This window comes from Polyodon spathula, chromosome 20 (genome assembly GCF_017654505.1).
Source record: "Polyodon spathula isolate WHYD16114869_AA chromosome 20, ASM1765450v1, whole genome shotgun sequence".
NCBI lineage: Eukaryota > Metazoa > Chordata > Actinopteri > Acipenseriformes > Polyodontidae > Polyodon > Polyodon spathula.
In genome coordinates this window covers 22,704,860-22,729,198 of record NC_054553.1, presented here as the reverse complement: position 1 = coordinate 22,729,198, position 24,339 = coordinate 22,704,860, and the positions used below count along the sequence as shown (strand labels likewise).

The following is a 24,339-nucleotide window of genomic DNA, read 5'->3' as shown; positions in this document are numbered from 1 at the left end:
AGAAATAGAAATAGACATGGCCACCTTGATGTCACACCCTCACAGAATTCTCATCTCCATGGCAAAACATGAATAGAAAGCAATTGAATTCATATTAGTGTAATATTTGTTTAAACTTTTCTTGGATTTAAAATTAACACGCATAGTTATGTTGCATGTAGAGGTGGAGGTACTGGATGATATTAGTAAGCATTCATTAAAAAAAAAAAAAAACTTTACATACAACAACTACAATTCAAATTGTGTGACTCAATTCAATACAACAGAAGCAAAAACATCCCTGCCTGCCTCCCCCAATCCACCACACATTTTGCACATGCAAGTACTTTGGTTTCTAAAAAGTTGGGTCTATTAGACCCACAGTTTGCAGTACTATTAAATTTGGACCACACAACAAAGCTACACTAAAATCATTGTCAACAAAAATCAGTCTTTAAATCTGTTTTTATAACTGTGCTATAACATTAAAAGAAAGAAAAATTATATATTAAAAAAAAAAAAAAAAAAAAAAATCACTGATGATGGCATTAGCAATATCTGGCTTCTAACAGAAGTACACTCACAATCCTCAGGGTATGCAAAGTACTGTACAACATTAAACGAGAGCCAGGTGCACCGTTGTTGCACAGTAGTTCAATGGAGTAAGAGTTACTTTAGACAGGACTTTGAGGCTGCCCAATACTGTACATGTTGTATACAATCATTTAGAGGAAGCAGTCCCTTTAGTAGATTTCAATGCCTAAAAACGTAGGAGTATTAAGTATTAATACTTTGGTGCTAAGCTACTTAGCAAGTCAGACGTTAACGAACTACAGAGTAATCCACCAAGGGGAGACAAAAAGTCAGCAGCATAAAGAAACCCTTTGTAAATCCAACAATGTATGAATTTGTAGTTCACTTACAATTTTAAGAACACACTCATGTAATTTTTTTTTAAACCCTGACCATTGCCTTCAGCTAAGCCAAAGGTTGTTTGTGCCAAGTCAGCTCTTTTGGTCTGTATGTCATACGATTTTCTTTTGGATTTCATTTTACGATACTTCAGACTAACACGTGGTAAAAACGCATACAGTTGGCTGCTGGTTCTAATTACTGCCACATCACAGCCCAGGGTGCTTGTAGCAACAATTGATTATTTATCAATTTAAATATTTAAGTTGATAAGTTCCAATATTAAAATAGTTCGCAGAGATGAGTATTTACTATGAATGAACACTCACAGTAAAACACAATGAAAGTTTAATAGCAGCAGTTTATTGAATACAGAAATATTAAAAACAGAAATCTCAAAAGTCAGAAATAATTCTTAACGTGTGTGTTATGCATCAAAGATAATAGCATCACACTTAACATAACTTATCTAAATATACCTGTCTGCAAATAGCAAGTTTACTTTAAAGCTCTTGATTCTTCTGTCGCCAGCGGGATCAACAACACAGTCCTTATGCATTATCCTCTTAAATTCTTCAGCCATGCACGTGGCCCAGCACAGTCTTTAGTTCTTATGTGATGCAGTAGATTTAGACTTGCTTGTTAGAATAGTCCCTATTAACACACACCAGGTACATATCCCACCCTGACGTGCTCTCTCTCCATGGTGAGTAAATGGAATAGGCTACCTTGTCACATTGTCGAGGCAGAATCGCTTGGCTCGTTTAAGACCCAACTTGACAAAGCTTTGAGATCAATCGGCTACTAGGAGCCGGACGAGCTTAGCTGGGCCAAATGCCGCCCTCTCTTTCGTAAATATTCTTATTTACTGGACAATACTAGTAATGGAAGTTTGAGAAAATCATGTAATATAGTGGTGTACCAAATATCAAAACAATAAGCCATATTAGGTCAGATGTCAACGTCATGGTCACCAATACACTCAGCATAACCTGCTAATACTGAACGAAGCCAGCATCTCACATGGTCTCAAGTTCGGCTTTGGCATGGCAGCATTGTAAAACTACTGCCAAAAAAAAAAAAAAACTTGTGTGTGCCCACAGTACATCACATGGCTGCCACCAAATGGTTAATTCACAGTCAATATTACCCACGATCAACCTTGGCCAGGACAACCACGAACAGAATTCACAGACTGCAATTGCAGCCAGGTAAAGGTCCCCAACAATATCGCGTATGGCAAATACAGTGGCTCTCAAAAGTATTCACCCCTCTTGGACTTTTTCACATTTTATTGTGTTACAACATGGAATCAAAATGGATTTAATTAGGAGTTTTTGCCACTGATCAACACAAAAAAGTCCATAATGTCAAAGTGAAAAACAAAATCTACAAATTGTTCTAAATTACAAATACAAAACAGAAAATTATTGATTGCATAAGTATTCACCCCCTTCAGTCAATATTTGGTAGAGGCACCTTTGACAGCAATTACAGCCATGACTATTTGGATAAGTTTCTACCAGCTTTGCACATCTGGGCACTAATTTTTACCCATTCTTCTTGCAAAATTGCTCAAGCTCCATCAAGTTGGCACAGCAATTTTCAACTCTTTCCACATATTCTCAATTGGATTGAGGTCCGGGCTTTGACTGGGCCACTCCCCCCCCCAACAATGGCTTTCTTTTTGCCACTCTCCCATAAAAGGCCAGTTTTGTGAAGCACCCGGGCTATTGTTGCCGTAGACACAGTGTCTCCCAGCTCAGTGGCAAAAACTCCTAATCAAATGGGTGTTCAATGCTGTTTATATAATATTTGTTATAATATGTTTTTATAATATTTATTCATTTAGCAGATGCCTTTATCCAAGCGACTTACAGAGAAAAAGGGAGAATTCACCCTGATGTTTTGATGAGGAAAACTAAAAAGAAGCAACGGAAATTAATTTGGGGTCTGTTTTTATTTTAAATTTGGTTTGGTAACCACCCCCCCAACACCCCAAATTCTGAAAAAGTGAACGAAATGCAAGCACTGCTGAACAGTTAACACAATCGCTCTAAGAAAACTAACTGCAACACTTAAAGCTTTGTCTGCTTAGGGTCATGCAATAATGGCATGTTTGTACTGTTTTAAATAAGACAACACCATGATGTAGTGCTTTTGTTCTTTCATTCGGTTTGTTTTTTCAAGGCATTTAAACAAAATCTGTATCCTGCAACGCAAAATATTTGATTGTCATGATTTATTAAAATGTGTTTAGGTAAATCTGTCAAACCTCCATCATCAAAACATTTTTTTAAATGGTCTTTTGGCCAACAACCAAACAGTTGTAGTTAGGCTTATCTGGTCAAATGACCCAACATACTGTATATAGACAACACTAGTTTTTATACATAAATAATAGCGCCAACAGCGTTTTGTAATATAAAAAAGTGTTAAATCTTTTCCAAAATTCAATCATGGTAAATTAGTAATTGGTTTATAAAATATTTAGCAATTTACAGCATTATTAACAGTTAAACATTGAAATGCAATTCAAATGACAAAAATGAAAGAAATTACAGTAAAGCTTCCCTGGAAAATCTGTAAAATCACCTACCTTTACTATTTATATTTGCATATCCAGTTTCCCGGTCTACTGTTGCCTTTTGTGCAGAATTTTTTTATTTATTTTATTTTTCTCTTGAGAATGTGCTTAATTAAAAAAAACACATATGAATAAGTACCGTAAATCAACATGCATGTTACAAAATCAACATTTTAGGCATGGTCTCTTGGAAACTAGGGAGTTAAAACACAAAACAGTTATTTTTTCCCCCCATCATTACAGTGCTAGCTAAGCTTTAGTGCACATCTTGATTACAGATCTTAAAGTTCTCCCTTAAATATTTGGGAATGTTTTTTGGCCAAATCCCACAAGGAGTAAAACAGTAAGAAATAAAACATGGTTACATCCTCATTAATATTCTGTATGGTTATATGAAGTTGGATACTGGTTTAAGAAAGACTGTGCCAGGTTTTGTTACAAAATGGAGCAAACTTAATGGCTTGTGTTTTTTTTTTTTTTTTTTTGCATTGAAACATCATATCTACTGTACGTTGCATAAATCATTACTTTGCCAAGAACCAAAACACAACTGTAGGGCCCTGTAAATTAAGTAATTATACATCAAAAGAAACTTCTCACTATTAGAACACATTTATTTTTGAAAAAAATAAAAATAAAAGGTATATAAAATGATGGACATTGACTAAATGTTTTTGGTTTCTTTTTAAATAAAAAAAATCAGTCATCCTTGACCATGACACGCTTGAGTGACTATGACCGAAGCATATGCACTTAATCACCTAATTGGTGAGACAGTTGATTGGACACTGGCTAGGGAGTGATTTCAGCTGCTGAATTGCAAGCCTGAATAAAAGCAATAAAGAATCAGAAAAAAAGAAAATATGCCACATCTAGCAAGAGAGCAGTGCCTTCATGCAATCGGCATGTTGGAGGCTCTTCGTCTTGGGTGCTCACAGCCAGCAATTTCAAACCTGGCAAGACGGTATAACTAGGGGTCTACTTTAATCGCAGTAAATTTACGTATTTCACAGGTAGGTTGCGGAATAAAATGAGGATTTCGCGGACCTGTTTAAACATTAAATAAACCTAATTAGACAGTACTTCAGAACACTTCAGAAACAGAGTGCTGTCATTTGTTAAAGGCCAGCATGCAGCATCCCCCTGCAGTTGACTTGCCCATACATTGAGACTGCACGTTCTGCATCCACTGAATTGGTTAGAAGTGGAAATCGATTAGAAACAAAAGGGCATCTGGCATACTTTAATAAAAGGCAATATATGCAGCACATTCGTTGTCATGTTATTTGTTCCACCCAATCATTTATTTTATTAGTACAGAGTCAAAACAAAGAAAAACGTGCCTATTCGGATCTAAAATTCCAAAATGAGAAAAAGTAAAGCAGCAGGCTGAAGCGAGGTGGCTGTGCTAGATCGTTTTAGTACTGATTTAACTTGCCAACAGGAACACTTTATCTGGGATGACTTTTCAGTTTGGTTTCTGAAAGCTGTTTATTTTAGGTTCTGTTCAGCAGCATTTGTAGTACTCTTATTTAATGTGCGATTCTGAAGCTAAATAGCGATCGATCGTATTTTCTCCAAAGACACATTAAAATATGCAAAACAACTACCTCCATCTGCATAGTTTCTTTGGGAAATATCCTGAAACGATCAATCACCGAAATATACTTTTTTTCTTTGTCGTCCATTTCTACTATTTTACCTCCAAATGTTGAAAACTAGATTTCAGCAACCTAAATCAAAACAATGCAGCACTAACTTTGTCCCACCCCCCTACTGCACAATACAGGTCACAGAAAAGAAGTACAGACACACTGGCCTATCTACACAAGGAAGATACGTAGTTTGTGTCGCTTGTGTTGTGCAGGTTTCTTTTTTTTTCTCCACTCCATACTTGTTTGGTATGCACTGGCCCCTAAAAAAGGTGAATTTCAAGGTGACCCATAAAACTCACGATTCCCGAAATCGCGATTTAGGTAGACCCCTAGGTATAACCAGATACAATATGCCATTGGCAGGCCACGAACTAGCAGACCAAGAGTCACAACACCGGCCCAAGATCGACAGATAATTTTGGAGCATCTTCATGATGTCAATTGTTAAATCAGCACAATAAAGGAAAAGTCACTGCACCTGCTCTAAAACAGAGCTTGTTATTTTTCTATCACATCTAGTGAATTTTATCCAAACATAAGTGATACATTTCTTTTGATGCACAAATAGAAGTGATATGCTTCTTTTGATGCTCAGTGTAGCACATGCCTTGCTTTCTAAAAAAAAAAAAAAAAAAAATCTATAAATTTGTTTTAAAGTTACGATTTTATTCTAAAGCCTATTAGGTGTGGCCTCTTTTTCCTTCTCTATTCCTTGTCTTAACAGCTCTACATTGACTCAATGACAAATCTTCCAAAAACATAACTTTTAAAAAGGCTCAAGAAACAGATTCCTGGACGTAAAATACAAAAGTACAGATGAATCCCCGAGGGCACAATGGGGAATCGGATGGAATGCTTTGTAAGTAAATGCAAAGAAAATATGTATTCTTGATGTGTCCAGAGGTTAAAAACAACGTATCAGAAAAGTGGTTAGCAACTGTAATGGAACATTACATTACTTAGAAAACCAGAGTAAACAATGGCATGCCAACTCTAGCCAATAACTTGCTTCACTCAAAAAATTATGCCAAGATGGACTAGTACAGTGATTGGCCATTTTCTTTTAAACATAAGCTGCCATTTCAGCACTGTTAAAATTGACATGAAATTTTGTATGCACAACATATGCATATTTCACAGGCTTGTTTGGAAGCTGGAAGTTCTAGGAGTCTACTTTTCACTGGATTTGTCTTGAAGCAGGTGAATCTCATTAATATTACAGTTCATTGGTCCGAATATCTATAGGAGGAATTTGCTGGACAGTATGCAATGCAATTTTCAAATGTCCCTTTATATCATGTAACAAATGACAAAAAATAAAGAAATAAAAATACGGTAGAATACACAAATATGGTTACAGGACTCCAATGGCATTGCTGCGAGCATGAGTGCGCACCTGAGCTCAATCAGGTGTAAAAGGCCACAGGTGTAGGTGTACCTAACTTGGCTGAAAATGATTTAAATCAATTGATTATACCTTTCTCCACCCCCTTGGTTCTCTAAAACTACAAAATAAAGTATAGTTTAGTTGTCTACTTTAGAGAAAATAGTGCTATAGTTTAAAATACATCCCATTGGAAACTGCATCAACCCCATTAAAGCAATGCTATATGCAGCAAGCTGTGTCGGTTCTATAACCCCCTTTTCACATTGGGAACACTTGTAAGTGTACCAAGTATGGTACACATACCAAGTGTGCTCGGCGCTTTTCAGTGGAAACCTCCTCGGATCGGTTCTCTTTCAGACTGGATGTGTGCCGAATTGAGTTCACTTCCATCTTTTCAAGTGTACCGAGAACACTTCCCTTTCACATCTGCAATTGTACTGAGAAAACAAAAAAAAAAAAAACAGCTAATAAATAGCAAATAAAACAAAACTTGGTACAGTTTGATACATAAAAACATGAATTTAACATTCGGCAGCCTTAATTTAATATAATAAAAAAGTTTTGCACTTACTGTTCATAAGCCACTTCTCATGCAAATTTATTTATTTAACATATTCTATTCTGTGGTAGAAAGGTCATTATGCAGCTGATCTATATGATGCACTAGCAATATTACGATCTTGGCAAAACCGAACACAACGCAATTGTTTTCATTATAGCACTGGGGCAAATGCGCATCTTAATTAAATGTAGTCACGTCACAGAATTTACAAATTAAAGTAAAACTACAATTTAAATGAAACCACTGCATGAGAGAAGCGTGAATGAAATAAAACTCTGTATTATTATTATAGCCTACTTCGTGTTCTTCTTGTGGGATCTGCTGTTTGCACAAAATCTTACATGGAGTTTGTAGTTTTTTTTTTTTTAATCTTTAAAAAAAAAAAAAAAAAAAATAACTTTTAAAGTTTACCATCCGTTATCACAATTAGCTAAAGCATAAGTACAATATTTCTAAAGCTGCAGAAGAGGCAAAGGAATGCTTTTCTTTGTCTCCATGAAGTGACATCTTCAATTTCAAGGTATGCTACAATGATGGCAATAATACTATTGTATAAAAGATTCTTCTGGTTTTAGTTCCAACTGAGTTACATCAGTTAGTGAACTAAATATAATCGTCAAGTGTATCAAAGTGTCATTCACAACTAAACTGAGAACATTTCTTTCACACTGAAGCAAAAATAAGCGAACTGTTCCCTGAAAGGATGCATGTTCATTTTAATCGTTTCCGGGAACGTTTGGAGCTTTCACACTTAAGGGCAAAATGTTCTAAACTCAAAACGAACCGTACCGGGAAACGGAATCAGCCAAGTGTGAATGGGGTCTAAGATTTTACTACTTGTACTTGCACTGTACTGTAGGAAGAGATTTTATTTATATATAATTACACACACAGTGCCTTGCAAAAGTATTCAGACCCCTGACCAATTCTCTCATATTACCGAATTACAAATGGTACATTGAAATTTCGTTCTGTTCGATATTTTATTTTAAAACACATAAACTCAAAATCAATTACTGTACGGTGACATTGGTTTTATGTTGGGAACGATTTTCAAGAAAAAGAAAAAACTGAAATATCTTGCTTGCATAAGTATTCAACCCCCACACATTAATATTTGGTAGAGCCACCTTTTGCTGCAATAACAGCTTTAAGTCTTTTGGGGTAAGTATGTACCAGCTCTGCAGTGTCAGAGTGATTTTGGCCCATTCTTCTTGACAGATTTGCTCCAGGTTGGTTCGACGATGCTTGTGGACTGCAATTTTCAAATAGCGCCACAGATTCTCAATGGGATTGAGATCAGGACTTTGACTGGGCCACTGTAGGACATTCACCTTTTTGTTCTTGAGCCACTCCGATGTTGCTTTAGCCTTGTGCTTGAGATCATTGTCCTGTTGAAAGGTGAATTTCCTCCCAAGCTTCAGTTTTTTAGCGGACTGAAGCAGATTCTCTTGCAGTATTTTCCTGTTTTGTTCCATCCATTCTTCCTTCAATTGTAACAAGATGCCCAGTCCCTGCTGATGAGAAGCATCCGCACAGCATGATGCTGCCACCACCATACTTCACTGTAGGGATGGTGTGACTTGAGGCATGGGCTGTGTTAGGTTTGCGCCACATATAGTGCTTTGAGATTTGGCCAAAAAGCTCTATCTTGGTCTCATCTGACCACAAAACCTTTTCCCACATAGCAGCTGGGTCACTCTCTTTCTGGCAAACTCGAGACGGTACTTTTTGAGTAATGGCTTCTTTCTTGCCACCCTCCCATACAGGCCAGTGTTATGCAGAACCCTTGATATAGTTGACTGGTGCACCATTACTCCACTACCAGCCACTGAACTCTGTAGCTCCTTCAAAGTGATTGTTGGCCTCTCTGTGGCTTCTCTCACAAGTCTCCTTCTTGTTTGAGCGCTGAGTTTTGAGGGACGGCCTTTTCTTGGCAGTGCCTGGGTGGTGTGATGCAGCTTCCACTTCCTGATTATTGATCCAACTGTGCTCACTGGGATATCCAAACACTTGGATATTATTTTGTACCCTTTCCCTAATCTATGCATTTGTATTACTTTCTCTAACTTCTGCAGAATGCTCTTTGGTCTTCGTTTTCCTTCAGATTCACAGCCTTACCAGTGATCCTTCAACAGTGGGGTTTTTATCCAGAAAACGTGACAGCAACTTTAATGGTTCACAGATGGAGGCCTATGGTAAGGTAATTGTGTCCTCGTTAGGCAATTTCTTTCATCGGTGCAAACTGGGAGCTTCCACAGCACAGAGGTTGAATACTTATGCAAGCAAGATATTTCAGTTTTTTATTTTTCTTAAAAATATTTCCCAACATAAAACCAATGTCACTTTACAATAATTGATTCTGAGTTTCAGTGTTTAAAAATAAAATATCAAAAACAGAATTAAATTTCAATGTACCATTTGTAATTCGGTAATATGAGAGAATTGGTCAGGGGTCTGAATACTTTTGCAAAGCACTATATATATAAATTGCCAATTCTATCTTCTTTCTTGCTTGCTTTGGGAATGGATTACCTACTATAGTCATGTTGTTGATGTTTAAATCACTAACTTGACAAGTTTTGAGATCAATCGGCTTCTAGGAACCGGACAAGCACAGATGGGCTGAATGACCTTCTCTAGGTCGGAAATCTTCTTGTGTTCCATGGCAATCTTCAATTTAGTTCTGATCACATTATTCAATGGAATCAAGCCATCACCTGCCCATTTAAATAGAATGAAAAATAGACCCTCTCAGTACTTTGTCCAGTTGATCAATTTGATTGCTATTGGAAATGTCATACATCAGGTGCTACTGCAGACCTGTTGCCATTTCATGCTTAATTTCTCTTCTTTGTGCTACTACTGCCATACATCTATGTGGGGATCACCTAAGCCACTGGCCTACTGCTCAACCCAATTTTGAAGATTCAACACTGCTTTCTAACTTTAGCATAGCAACTGTTTGCCTGCATCTGGTACAGCCTGCTTCAGTAAGTGGAGCAGCTGTTCTTTACAGCACAGTAATGAAATGCAATGTACTGACCAGATTTATTGGAAATCATTTAGTGCCTGAAGAAATCACTTCTGCTCCCAGTTACAAACTTGTTAAAAACGGTATTCTGTTAAAAACAGAATTAATAGTTAAAGTGTAAACCACATTTATTACCGTTATCACAAACTCTGGTCTTGAACTACAGTTACAGCAGTGCTGTAACCAGTGCTTTCTCCTTGATATACTGTGAAAAGAGGAGTAGAAAATGTTTTAAATCAAAGCCCATTTCATGATATACCTTTTATTTTTCCTTTTCTTAAAAGACAGATATTTCTTTGTATTCAAGCATTACAATAATTATTTCTACAGATGGGTTGAAAGTACAGGATTTAAATCATGACTTCTGCCGACCTGGCACATTACAATATTTATAACCATTCAGAATTTTCCAAAATAGGAAAAATAAACTTGCTTCCTATAAAAAAAAATCTTGCTACTTCTGTCTGTAATTCAAGGACATTCACAGAAGAGGAGAGATTTCTCTTGACTTTCTTCACTGGGAATCCCCCCTTTCTGACAGTCAAGTTTAAAAACTTATCACCCTCTGTTTCTTTTTGTTGAAAGCAGAGATTCTGGAGACGAGCACAGAAACAGACTGGGACATGCAGAGGTTACTGTCTGGAATCTTGTGTTCCTTCAGTTTTCTGCCACTCATGAGACCTTTTAACTTTAACTTTTAACTCAACACAGCGTTTGTTTCTCTGGAAGTTAAAGGATCCTTCCTCAACATCCGTAGCATATGAATAATAGAATGCAAGATTCGAGGCACTAACCCAGTCCCAGTCTTTTTCATTCACTGTCTGTGTGGCCCAACATGGTCAGAAGTGAATGCTTCCATTAATAGAACATTAAGAATGTATTTTCAAATGGAGTCATGAAAAGGGGCACTCCATTAAAATGGAACAAAATGACAACATTCTAAATGAGCAAATGAAGTTTCATTTAAAGCAGGCGCTCAATTCCCAACAGGTACTGGAAATGCCATAGATCCTGTAAGCTGATAACCAAGTGCTCCATTTAACAAAGGGCTACAATATGCAGTGCAGTCTACTGTAGTAGGACATGCACACACTCTGGACAAACAAAAAAATAAAGCATGTTTGTAATTTAAGCAATGCTTTCACTTTTTAAACATTTAGTAGTTGTACTGTTGCCATGCATCAGTCAATAGCAATGTAGTGGACACAACATGGCTAGAGAAAGATTAAAACAGCAAATCCAAAACGTCATGTCTGATCCTCTTTCCTTCGTCTTCATATGTTTGCAATCATTGCCAGTGGGTTCTGTGGCTCCAGTATTGAGTAATCAGTCTTCTATTGTCTTTTCCAGGTTTTAGCACTGAACAACCTTCCTCATTCCATTCAAACCATGTGACAATGTGACCTTTCAACTCAACAAGTACAGGAGGCCAGCCAGGGTCAGTATAAAAGGGTTATTCACACCGGACAAGGCGCGGCAAAAGCAATTGTTTTCAATAAAGGCAGTCACGCGCAGCAGCAGAGGGAAGCGGCATTCAAGCGGCACCGCTGAGCAGCGAGCAGGAGATAAAATATTTTCAGCTTTCACCGCGCAGTGACATAAACTACCAGCAACTAGTCAGGGGAAAGCAGGAGGCTCCTTTGCGAGGAAGAAAAAAAAAGTACAATGGAGAAAAAGCTTGCGATTCCGATTTCTGATTTTCCAGAGCTGTATAATACAACATTATGCAGGTTTGAAATTTGCCTTCATCAAACCGGAGCTCCTGTATCAGCCAGTGATATTCGCCGTACTTTTTTCTTTTCTTGAGGAGGTCATGGACCCACAGCAATGTTACAATTTTTTTTTTCTTTCTCCGGTAGAGCAGGGTGATCGCAATTATCTTTTTTTGTTTGCTGTTCATTGTTCCAATTATTGGGTTGTTAGATGCACAGTACCAATGGTTGTTGCCGTGTTTACAGTACCCCCAAAAAGAAAACTATGAAGTAGTTGCATTTTTTAATCATGTGTAATGCTCAATAATTTCAATGCATAATGATGCTTTTAACTTGCACTGTCTTTGCCTATACCCAGCAAACTAGACAAAAGAAAGAAATGGCAATTTTTAAAAGCATTTATTTTATTTATTTAAATTTTTTTTTTTTTCAACTAATTTTTGTGTCTTCTGTATAAAAAAAGTTTTCCCTTCCCGCTGGCATTTACTGTTTGTCGCTTGTACATGCAGCCGTGGTGCAACAGACTGCCCACTGGCTTTCCCCTGCCGCGTTTGGTGTGAACAGTGGTCTGCGGTGACTGCAGAGCAGCACGCAAGGAGGTGGCATGCACGCTGTGTCCGGTGTGAACGGCCCTTTACCCCTCAAAATAAACACTACATTCCATTGCTACATTAGAAAAGAAGAACTGCTGGAATGATATCTTCAACAGGAAACTGGTCTATTCTACTCGACTTCCTCCGGGGGATTTGTTAACTTTCCTTAGAGCCAAGGCACCTAGATGTATCCAGCCCTGCCTGGCTGAACAACCAACGTTACCATGAAAACAACTCAAAACACCACAAGACAGCTGCCTATTTGAAATATTGAGTTTAGCCTTTACAGTATGCAAACATTTTGTGTATACAGAGAAGTATAATGTGGGTATGCTCTGGAGGATTTCTTAAGGAAATAAAATCTTTACATTAAACTAAACAAAGAGAAAGCATTGGTAGGAATTCACTTACCCTATAATAGAGCATAGATCACAGCAAATGGAATGCACAACACAATTGATTTCTAGAGGATTACCAGACCTTGGTTTAAAAACCCATCTATAAAGATATTTGACACTTTTCTGAAGCATATGCAATAGATGGTATGTACAAATTCCACATGTTATTGGTCAAGTCTAATTCTGTGTTGACCCTTTACCCAGTTAACAACACGTGAGACAAAACTGCGAACATGTTAAAAAAATCAAAGTACTGAACAACTGTAAGTGCTGACTGTGTGAAAGAAATGATTTCTAATGACATGATGTGTTGCCGCACGTGGTTCAAGGAAGGGTAGCCTGTGTTGAGAGGCTTTTTATTATACAATGTCATTTTTATGAAACAATAAACATATAAATGTAATCCCCAGAGAAATGTAAGGGTGAACAAAAACCACAAAGTGAATCAACTGTTATGTTCCCTCACCATAGCAACTCCCCACAGTACTGTAGCTTAAGAGAACTAAAGGTCTATGGGTATCCTCCGATCCCATCTACATTTTTTTACACTCAGGATCTTGATAACCATGTCTGATCGTTACCGTCCCCCTCAGGTATGAACTTGAGCTCACCAGGAGCCTGGCCAATGGAGGCTGCTGTAGTGTGGTGAGGTAAACCTTCACACACCACAGCCAAAACGACACTCCCTGTGGAACCTTAATGCTTTTGCAATTGCAAGGCATAACATTCCCCAAATACCATGGGAAAACACTGTAGGCTGACGACGAAGGATGAAATAAAATGGGCAAAAGACAAGTACTGCTACATTATCGCATTTGCCAAGGCGACGACTCCCTGGGAACATATGCTTTTGCAATTAGGTCAGTGCAAACAACATTGGAACGTAACCAGGGAAACATCTCAATTAGCATTATAAAATGATCGAATATCCAATAATAAATGTCTTAATCACTGAACTGAAAGAGCCCACCCCAATCAAGGCCATAGGTCCGCCACCATTCAAGGGTGTGCTCCCCACCACCGTCGAACCGGCGAGGGCGATACACCTTCAACAGGAGATCGCCAATCTTCAAAGGAAGAACGCTGTACGCTTGGTAAGCCCAATCCACGCCCTCAGCGGCTTTTACTCCAGGTTCTTCCTGGTGGGTTATTACCATAACCCTGGTTCCCTGACAGAGAATGACAACCATTACCCTTTGAGGTCATGTCCCCAGATGACCTCTGTTTTCGAAAGAAAATGGCGATGTGCTACTGTGAAGACGTCCCTCTTCAACAGGTGGTGACTTTCCCCTCACAGCAGGGCCCTGATAGGGCAGCTTTTTTAAATCTGCTCAGTGATTGATGGTCAGAGAGGCTCTTCCCATTCGGTAATGATTGTCATTCTCTTCCAGGGAAAGTTTTCTTCGATCATGCATGAAAAGGTCAATAATATCAAAAAAAAAATACATACTGGAAGTCTGCAGGATGGGTTTTTTTTTTTCCCCCCAGGCAGATTTCCATGGGTAGAATTTAAGGGCGGCTACTTTTTACTTCTGAAACTTGAGTACTTAAAGATATGATACAGTAATTTTACTGAAGTCGTTTTCTAGAAAGATCCTTTCTTTGACTTGCTTAATTACCCCCCCCTTAACAGTACTTTTACTCAAGTAACACTTTTGAATACTTTTTCCACACACCTGGTTATTTTGTCAACGTTGGGTTGTGAAGTTTTGCTACTACAGGTATATCTTATAATACAGCACCTTTTCACACTCCATCATTGCCTCAAGCAAAGTCTGAGCCTTAAACTTGATCATTGAAGAGCTACAGAAAATGATTGCTCTTTATTTCAACCAAGTTAGATCTGAATAATGCAGGCAATGTAGAAACCCTGCTTGTAATTTATATTAAAAAAATCATAAATAAGGAACGATCGAGACATCAGCGACAGCCATCTTAATTAACTTTCGAAAATGAAACATGAAGGCCTATTACACTTTAGAACTGATGCATTCAAGCTGCATTGCCGTAACTGGAGCCCTAATTAGATCTGAATCACCTCTTACATTATATTATTAAGCAATTCCATTTTAGGGCAGTTATGATAGTAGGTCAAGATAATTAAAAAGCATGATGGTTTTCCAGAGTCTGCAATTGTATCAAAATACATTCTTGACTTTGCAGCTATTTTAAAACTATAAATCGCAGACTAATACTGCAGTTTTAATAGCCACTTTATAGCCTTTCAATAGACTATTGTAGACTGAATTCAATGTGTACAACTTGATCTGTTTGGTTTGCTAGAAATATGCTCCAAAGGCATCACTTGAGAACAGGTGCTAAACCTTCAGCAGTGTAATTCTAAACTAAAAAAAAAAAAAAAAAAACACACAACAACCCACACACAATAGAATGAGAGACCAAGCTGACAGAACAGCAGTGTGACAGGGCAAACTACAGTCTACACTTTATAAATCTTTTTAAGAGATCCAACACAACTAGCGACATTACACCAATATAACAGCTGCAGACCAGTCTTTTTACCAAAACATTGTTGTGACACCATCTCTGATATTTGCAAAGTAACGTCATCCAATTGCAAGGCTTAAGTCAATCATTGTACCTAACACAATCTACGTGAATAAGCCAATCTTGAAAAAATAACTAAAAAATTAAATAATAAAAAAAATAATTAATTCAACTGATTGAATACTTTCTCCATGTGTGCCACTGTATGTTTACTGTTTATCAAGTACAGTGGCACCTGAACTACAGCGTAGTTTTTAAAAAAGGGGTACCTATACACGGTTGATAAACTGTTCTTTCTGTATTAATGTGCCAATTTTCTATTGAGATGTATTTTGCACATAAACCCTCTCATGTGAAATGACTTGAGACAGAGGTCCTGATTCTGGTACTGCTGGTATGCTTTTCATGTTAACCAACTGCTTTTTGCAGCTGATCACAACCTGATTTTGAGGCTGGTTCTAAATAGGAGCAACAGACAACTGTAACGGTCTCCTCTCTGAACTCTGCTAGTGCATGAAGGGCTAACTACATCCCATCAGGGCAGAGATAGTTTGATCTACAGAATTCGAGGGGAGCATGCATCCACAGGCTGATAAGAACGGTGGACAAGAGCTCCTGTAAACTGCATTACAGTTTATTAAACTAGCTGTAGAACATCTGCAAGGGTAAGGTGTTTTTTTTTTTTGGGGGGGGGGGGGGGGGGGGGGGGGCACTATCGCGTGCCCAAATGGAGCGAGCGCTTGGCTGAAGAGTATGGGGTATTTTAATTCTTACACAGTCGCGTTGTAAGTCGAAGCGTCACAAGACGAAGCGCATTTTCCCATAGGAACAATGTTATAAATTGGGGTTACGTTCCCGATTCTTTGGCCAGATAATATATTTTTGCAAAAATGACCTGTTATATTGTTGTCATACAAATATTTAACTCTTTACACTCAGCCCGGTGGGTATGCACACATTACTCAGGCATCTATGTTGCTTGTTTAAAAGTACAGACTAGGGGCTTTCCAATGATGTATTCAGTGTGTGTATGCGGTACTTCTAGCTGGAACTACGGTCGTCTGAAGTTAAGCCCCTCATAACGTGACAGAGTTAACAGCTTAGGTTTCGTTTTGAGTCCATTGCTCTTATCTGACATTGTTAAAAGGGCAAATAAATTCTAAAAAACAGTTACATGCATTAAAAAAAAGCAAAAACAAAAAAAAACTAAAAACATATAAAAACTCTAGACCGAGTCAGGGTGACCACGACAGGTGCTGCGGTTCTGACAACGAGCATGTGCACATGTCGCATGACTCCTGTCTCGTCGGGTCGTAAATGTCGTATCGATATCATAAAGTCGAAGCAGGGTAATAATGCAAGAGTTTTAAGTGCCATACATCGTAAATCGAAGCGTCGTAAGTTTAGGATTGCCTGTATTGTATTATGTTACATTTTCTTTCATGAAGTCCCAAGCCCTTGCACAAGTTATTTACAGTGGACTCCTGTTCATTACTCCAGCATTTTCTGCTGAAAAACAGGCTTTCCAAATAAGGCTATGAGGACAGGCTTTCCAAATGAGGCTATGAGTATCAGTTGTGAGAGTGCACCCTAGTTCATGCTGCTGATTTTAGTGATAACTTTATATTTGTGTATGTTGTACAAGAGGCCTTTCAAGTTTAATAGATAGGCCTACCTTACAATGGCATGGCTTGGGTGTGTCCATCAGGAACAAGTCTTTCCTGGCTTCAGTTCAAAACCAGGCGGTGTTCTAACACCCATCTAAATCCTGTACATTTGCAACTCAGTTCATTACAAGACTGTGACGAAGTGTTACTGGCAGTAGGAATGTTAGGTTCAGCTGCCTGTTGGCAAGGCTATATGCCAGTGAAGTGTCAGAAAATGATCAGATCACTTTTACTGCTGTTTAGTTATATCTTCCAAAAGGGTGAATATCTAAAATAAGAAGTGACATATTCACTATGAAAGTTTTACTGTGTGCAAGCAAATACAGCACATCCAATGTAATGAAGTTGAAATAATACCTTTTCCGCTTTTAATTAAATGACAGGATCAGAGTTAGGCCAACCACCCATCAACAACCACCAATGTTCAGTGTTATTTGCTTAAATGCAGTAATGCAAACTGTGTCCACAAATAAAAATAAAATAATTACAATAGTCTGAGCTTTGAACTTGAGTTAAAGTTACAGGATGGAAAGTAACCCACACTAAACACATAAGGTTTAATGATGAACTGTGAAATGAACTGTTTCTAAAAGTGACAAACACATCAGGAATTGTAAATAGGGTTCTACAGCCACATGGCTCTGACACTATCAAAAGCTAATTTGCTTGAAATAAACAGTTTAAAATAAGAACAATAAGAATATTTCAAAGCAATATAAAAGCAGACAGAATGCCCACACAATGCTGTTCTTCTGACAGGCAGGGCATGAAGAAACCGATTGTTCAGGGCTCATATCGTAGAAAAGTAACAGTTTGCCTACACAGCTATTGTCAATAGGGATCTGGGACACGTGTCTAGTTTCAGAACTGTATGCCACATTCAAGAAACATGTGTCATACATGCAATCAGAAATCAAATGAAAGCCTTGGTACAGACCTGCATACACATCCCACACTAACTAGGAAACACTCAGTTTTAAATTAAAATACGACATTTTGAACACATTGAAAGAGACTTTCAATTGAAGCATTTGTCTTTGAATTTATTAAGTATCCTGCACTGCTTGTGTGCCATTACCTGGAGATTTGCTATGCCATCCTGCCCAGGAAGGTGAAATATTGCCATTTTGCAGCCCCATACAGAACCAGGGAAAGAAAGTGACTTCAGATTTGGACCTTGGTAAAACTAATTAAAACTGGTCTTAACAATATTATTCCTGACATTTCTCAACAATTGTTAGCAGCCCTCGCCACAGCTCTAAATTCATAAATCAGAGCCTTCAAGAAAAAGCAAAATCACCATGCCATGCATCCACTGTATGCACATGTGAAAGTCTGACGTTCAGGCGATCAGACTGACTGGCAGGTTAGCCCTTGTTTATGAATGTGTGAGCCTAACTTGTGCGTTTGCAGCCTTACCTCCAGGTATCAAACCTGTTTGGCAGCACAGCCAGGGTGTGCACAAAATCATTTAAGAACCAGGTTTTTCCTTAGCAATGCCAATTATTATTAGTAGAGCCCCCAATGTAGCAGCAAGACAATAAACACCACTGCTAAAGCACAATATACAGTACTTAGACAGCTATATATCTGAGAAGATATGGAAGTGTCCTCTACACTGTCCCTTATGAAAGCAAATACATTGCATTCCTTCCCTACTAAGAACTATGTTAAACTATACTAATGCACAAGAACCATAATGTAAAATCTCTGACCTGCTATATCTTCCTACAGCATATTGATGAATCATATTATAAAACAATACTTTCACTGGGGGGGGGGGGCAGCATGTAATAATGATGGCTCCAGTTATGAATTTACCACCACTTGTTATTTTGTTACCAGAGAGTTTCATGATTAAGCAAAAGGACAGTCAGTCACACAGCCTGTTTATGCAAGAATAGAATAAAGACACATGATTATATCATTTGGTAACTAACAACTTGCTTTATATTGTCTTGACCAGTTTCTGGTTAGTAACTCATTACATTTGGTACTAATAACATTAAAATACCAACCGTGTGTTTTGGTCCAAAGAGTTTAACAACAAGTTGTGTTGGCTTTACATGCAGCAAGGGAGACGAGTGCAGCACCTGCTGCTTGTTTACTGTCAGTTCACTGCCCGTACTCTGCAGAACGCGTTCACAATCTTGCGAGTGCATCATTCAAGCACTTTATTCAAGAGGCATTGACTGTCTTTCACTGGAGGCCTATGGTGGTGCAAGAAGCTTTGGTAGCTTTACTTATTTCAGAATATTTAAATCTGACCGCTGCGTAACTACTTCTGCCTCTTACGACCACACAATGGAAACGGGGCGAGACAAGCACCCAGACGAACAGCAGCGAAATACAACAAACAAAACACACCACGCAGATCTACTTTGAAATCAGAACAATAACTGCTTCAACACCCAAATAAAGTCTTCCTGATACCACTACCCACCATACACGACTCCACTGGCCAAACACTACAGCTGAAACTCGTCTTTGACAATGTCTTGAGAACTTCTGCTGTATCGTAGTATAAAGACCAGACAAATCGTGACCCACCGGCGGTAGAACAGAAGCAGCCTATGACTGCGCTGCTCTCTCAATCAAGTTTGTGTAGCCGTGGCCCACGGATACTGACACTTGGCAGTTCGATGTCCTGCATCCCGAGAGGATCAAGCATTAATATATGCCGAGACCGAGTGGCCTAGTACTAAACACCCTCTGCTCTTCCCAGAGCTGTTATCCCGACTCACCTCCTCGGCTTGTTTCCTCAGCGCCTTCTCCCGCTCGTACTGTGTCATGAGCTGCTCGTTGTCCTCTTTCAGCAGTTCCAGCTCCACTTCGTGCTCCTGATTCTCCGCGAACACCGAGTCCAAATTCTCCAAGACGGCCACCACCAGCGGCATGAGATCCTTCACCACGTCCTCGTCGTATTTCCCGATGAGACGCTCGAACTCGCGGTAGATGGAGCTCGCCAGGCCCGACACCCGCTCCGACATCATAGCCGCTGTCCCTGGGTCGTCCTGGTACACAACGCTATCCTCTAACTCCATTCTCTCCCCTGGTGCGACCTAATTTATCTAGCTTTGAAATGCAATTCAGATCTGATATGTTTCCTATAAAAGTCAGGACGGGTAGTGGCAGTCCCTCCCTTGAAGGGACCGAAGCTTGTATTTTCCCTTCACTGTTCCTTCTTATTCTCCTTTAGCACAGCTGAGTTGTTGACGAGACCATCACGTGATGACATCACAAGTCAGATTCTAATCAAGCAAGGCTGGGATTTGGAATAGTGGATAAGGATTAGAGTGGGTGTGATGTGTCACTTCCCTAGAACATGTTTATGTTTAAACACACCTTCCTGTTTTTATTGTATGCACTTGCACATTTAAATCATTTTAATGTTGACGTATGATCATTCGTTGCCTTCTTTTTATTATTTTATTTATTTATTTATTTTGGCAATAACACCAAAAATGGGATTAAGATCCACAAAGTAAGACTAACGGGGAGTTTTCCAATACGTGTTTTCCTTCTAGAAGTTTCAATTTTTTACCAATCAATTTTAAGTATAAACTGTATTTTCAGTAAATGTTTTAGAATATTGGTGAAAACGGGAAGCAAATTGTCTCAGAGTGTTCATGTGACACTCGCAAATATAACTTCCACTAGTGTGAAAATGCTAAAAAATTTCAGTTTACTGATTTTCTGGTATTGTGGATATGACTACAAAGGGGGAAAAACAGGCAACAACATTGTAGTGTGTTTAGCAACCTGGCGTAGTAACGCTGTAGCTATAAATCTGATAACCGACCTTGACACGTAAACACTATTGCTGTCTTCTGCTTCAGTTTCTCCAGTTTTTAGGCGGAGAGAAAGGGATTACTTATTAAAGTGCGCTCTCTGCTGGGTCAATCCTGCAACTACAAGCTGTTTAAAAAAATAATGCAGCCGTGTCTCCTGTGAATTATTAGGCATGTCTAATATTTTGATGCATATGCCACAACATTACAGCCTAATTTAAGCATAAACTGGTCTATCATTTTCACACATTGTTTCTATATCACTGATTGCTGACTGAAACAAATTCTCACATCCTGAGGTTTTCATGCAGGTAGGTATGTAAAAGATGACGTCATTGCTAAATAGAGTCCAGTACAGCTAACATAGTTTGGTGATGCATGTTTGGTGAGCATTAAAATTCCACAAAAGAGAGAAACTACGTGATACTCAATACATGACAAACCCTGAGGCGTTCTATTGTATATTTCACATCAACTTGTGTACCTACAAACTGTGATGCCAGCACGAATAAATGCAAAACGTTTTGATGAGCAAGCCGTCTCAAAAGAGCAGTCATACCTCAAACTGTTATCCACGTTGTAAGAATGAAGAATGACTGGTGGTGGGATATTTATTTACAGTTAACCCCACTTATTCTTTCTAAAAACCTATCCTTGAATTTTGCTGTATTTGATTTTAAGTAATATTTTGGATAGACCTCAGTTCTTCCAGAAAGGTGATGCCCCGTTCTGGGCTGGCTAACGAATTTGCTTGTGCACTGTATGGTAGTCATTAAATGAATTGAAGTACTCCATAAAACTTCTCTTGCACCTCCATTAACTACTTCTTTCAAAACTGCCCATTTAAGACCTATATCACAAATGGAAGCGCACAACAGGTACAATTTATGGAATTATTGTGTTAGCTACAATCACTTTAATGGTCCCAAATACAAAATGTAGGATTTGCAACCCCTAATTAGAATTAGAACACTCTGTTGTTCAGCGTGTATAAATGGTTCTAAATAGAACCTTAACAAATTAGGGCTTCCTAAGAAAGACCAACACAACATATGGTTCTATATAGAATAGCCAGACACTCTATTTTCTAAGACTGTATAACAAAGCTTGGGAATATTTTATCCCTCATGGAAGGGGGTATTATATTGTAGCTTAATATTTTTTGAGAAGGGAATGAATGAAGTTTGAGCATAGTGCAAACTTTCAAGTATGTAAAAAACACTACTAATTATACATTCATTTTCAAAACATTTCTCTATAAATGTCCTAAATGTGAACATAACAATACAAAAATACAACATAGTGTTGTAGACAATTCTGATACAACAAAACAAAGTTTCTGACCAGGATGACATATTTGAAGAATATTGTTGTGTACTCTCAGGTTCCTCTGTGAGATAACATTGCACATGAAAGACAGGTAGACATATGATGTTTGCACATAGATACTTTCTGCATTTCACACAGGTAATGTATGTCTTATTGCCACTGTTTGAATGGCAAAAGTTGCATCTTGCACAATCTATGCCAATTGCTGCAAGCAGAGATGCACTGGCTCCTTCTGAACATTGTTGATAAGGGCAATTACTGCAGGAGCTGTAGGCATTCTTGATCTTCTTTGAATGAGGGGTGTCACTAGTGCCTTGCCCAACATCTCCAGGACAATTCTGCATTGATACAGCTTGCCACCATTTCACAATGCATTGATGTCAGTCCAAATGACAAAAGCATTGTATGCCAACACATCAACTTTACAGGAGAAGATGACCAGTGGCCAGTGGAGAGTCACATGTTGATAGGTGTAGGTTGCTGTCAGTTTATCCAGGTTGACAACTACCACTTTGGAGGAATTGTAGTCCAGTATCATCTCTGGCTTCTTGTCATCCCTGGTACACACTGTGCATCCATGTGCTCATCACAATAGCATCCTTGCTTTTTTTAGACAGTTTGAAGCAACTGCTGTACTTTCTGTAAAAGCACATTTTGAAGAGTGCACAATTCAGTTCTGCATTTTTACAATCTAATTTAGAAGCTCATGCTTCTTTTCCAAGCATGATCAACTTGCTTTTAAGTAGCTCACCACCAGGTCTGTAGGATACGAAGACATTGTCATACATGACATTAAGACATTTGAGTCCTTGAGTCATTTGCAATGCTACTCACATCCCTGGTTTCTTTTCGGTACTTCTCCAGGCAGTTTCCCTCTGTACACCTGCATATTTCGTGCTTATAATTGGATTTAGCATTGCAGGTTGCCCATATTTGTATGGCATACTTAGCAGGCTTGTTAGGCACATGCTGCCTAAAGTGACATCTTCCTGTAAGATTTGGTCCTGGTCGTAAAGCAAAAGTAAAATATAATACATTTATCCTAGAATTCTCTGACAGCAGCTAATTTTTCTCTTTTTCACATGTGTGGGCTCTGATAGCAAAAGGAAATAATTCTAGCAATGATGTAAAATGTTTCCAGTGACACGGTGGCTGGAAATATAGCCCTACCAGTTTCTGTATTCCACAAACTAGCAGTTGCTTCTCCTTAATTCCCCCTGCTAACAAATGTAACCCAGTGTATGCAAGACTATCAACATGATCAAGTGTTTTCCACTCTGCACCAAGTATACACCTGCCTTCCGAGCTGACCATTTACAGTATTATATTTTTGATTATTTGTGTTTTTTAAAGATCCAGTGTTGATACTATATCATGAAATCGGGTAACAACAATATCTGGTAGACCCAGGAACTATTTTGATGACACTAAAATTTGACAGTCTACCTTGATTCATTAGTGGAGATGCTGCCAAGTGACCAAGTGAAAGCATTTCATTTTCTTAATGCATAAAAAACTGCAGAAACACCAACGTCACATTGTTGACCAGAGGCATTATCTTGTCAGTTATAAAAATAAATATCTCAACGCTGTTATTTTCTGTCGTGACCCCAACCTAGGAAAAGTTAATAAAACATTACAGCGGTGTAAAAAATGTAACACTGAGGGTAAATGGAAATCAGCATCAGGTCAAATCGACCCTAAACATAATAGCAAGGTTAACGCAACAAAAACTTTGTAAAAATTGATGTAACTTTCACCTGTTGTTTTACTTTCATTTGAAACAGAAAATTATACACACACACACACACACACACACACACATATATACGATATATATAAATATATATATATATATAATATATATATATATATTCATCATATATATAATATATATAAGTTAACTACTGTAGAAATAGCACTCTTGACAGGAAAACATTGATTTGTTAGACAGACACTGAAAAGAAAACAATGTTCATTTTTATGAACTGCAAAAAAAAAAAAAAATCTCTGTAACAATATTATGATTAGCAATGCCTTGCATTATTAACCTAAATGTATATACTGAAACACACACGTAGGACCGGTTATGTTGCTCCTCTGGTTACCATTGTTACTTCAACTGTGGTGTACGGAGGCCGCCAGAGACCACACACTTTCTAAGGGGACTGTATTAATAACCATTTCCTTGTTTCGACCAATGAGCGAGCAGTGGATAAGCACGT

General features: G+C 38.3%; 1 protein-coding gene across 7 annotated transcripts in view; it reads right to left on the bottom strand.

The window, feature by feature from the left end:
• LOC121295815 (C-Jun-amino-terminal kinase-interacting protein 4-like) overlaps nt 1-20,233 on the bottom strand; it is an 83,572-nt gene extending 63,339 nt beyond the window's left edge. For 5 of the 7 annotated variants that reach the window (XM_041220877.1, XM_041220881.1, XM_041220878.1 and 2 more), the window contains exon 1: nt 19,739-20,233. In XM_041220877.1, coding sequence (XP_041076811.1) covers nt 19,739-20,038 — 300 coding nt within the window. In that variant the 5' untranslated portion in view covers nt 20,039-20,233. The remainder of the gene's footprint in view (nt 1-19,738) is intronic. The other 2 variants (XM_041220883.1, XM_041220887.1) reach the window with 1 other exon arrangement.
• Nucleotides 20,234-24,339: the final 4,106 nt, after the last annotated feature.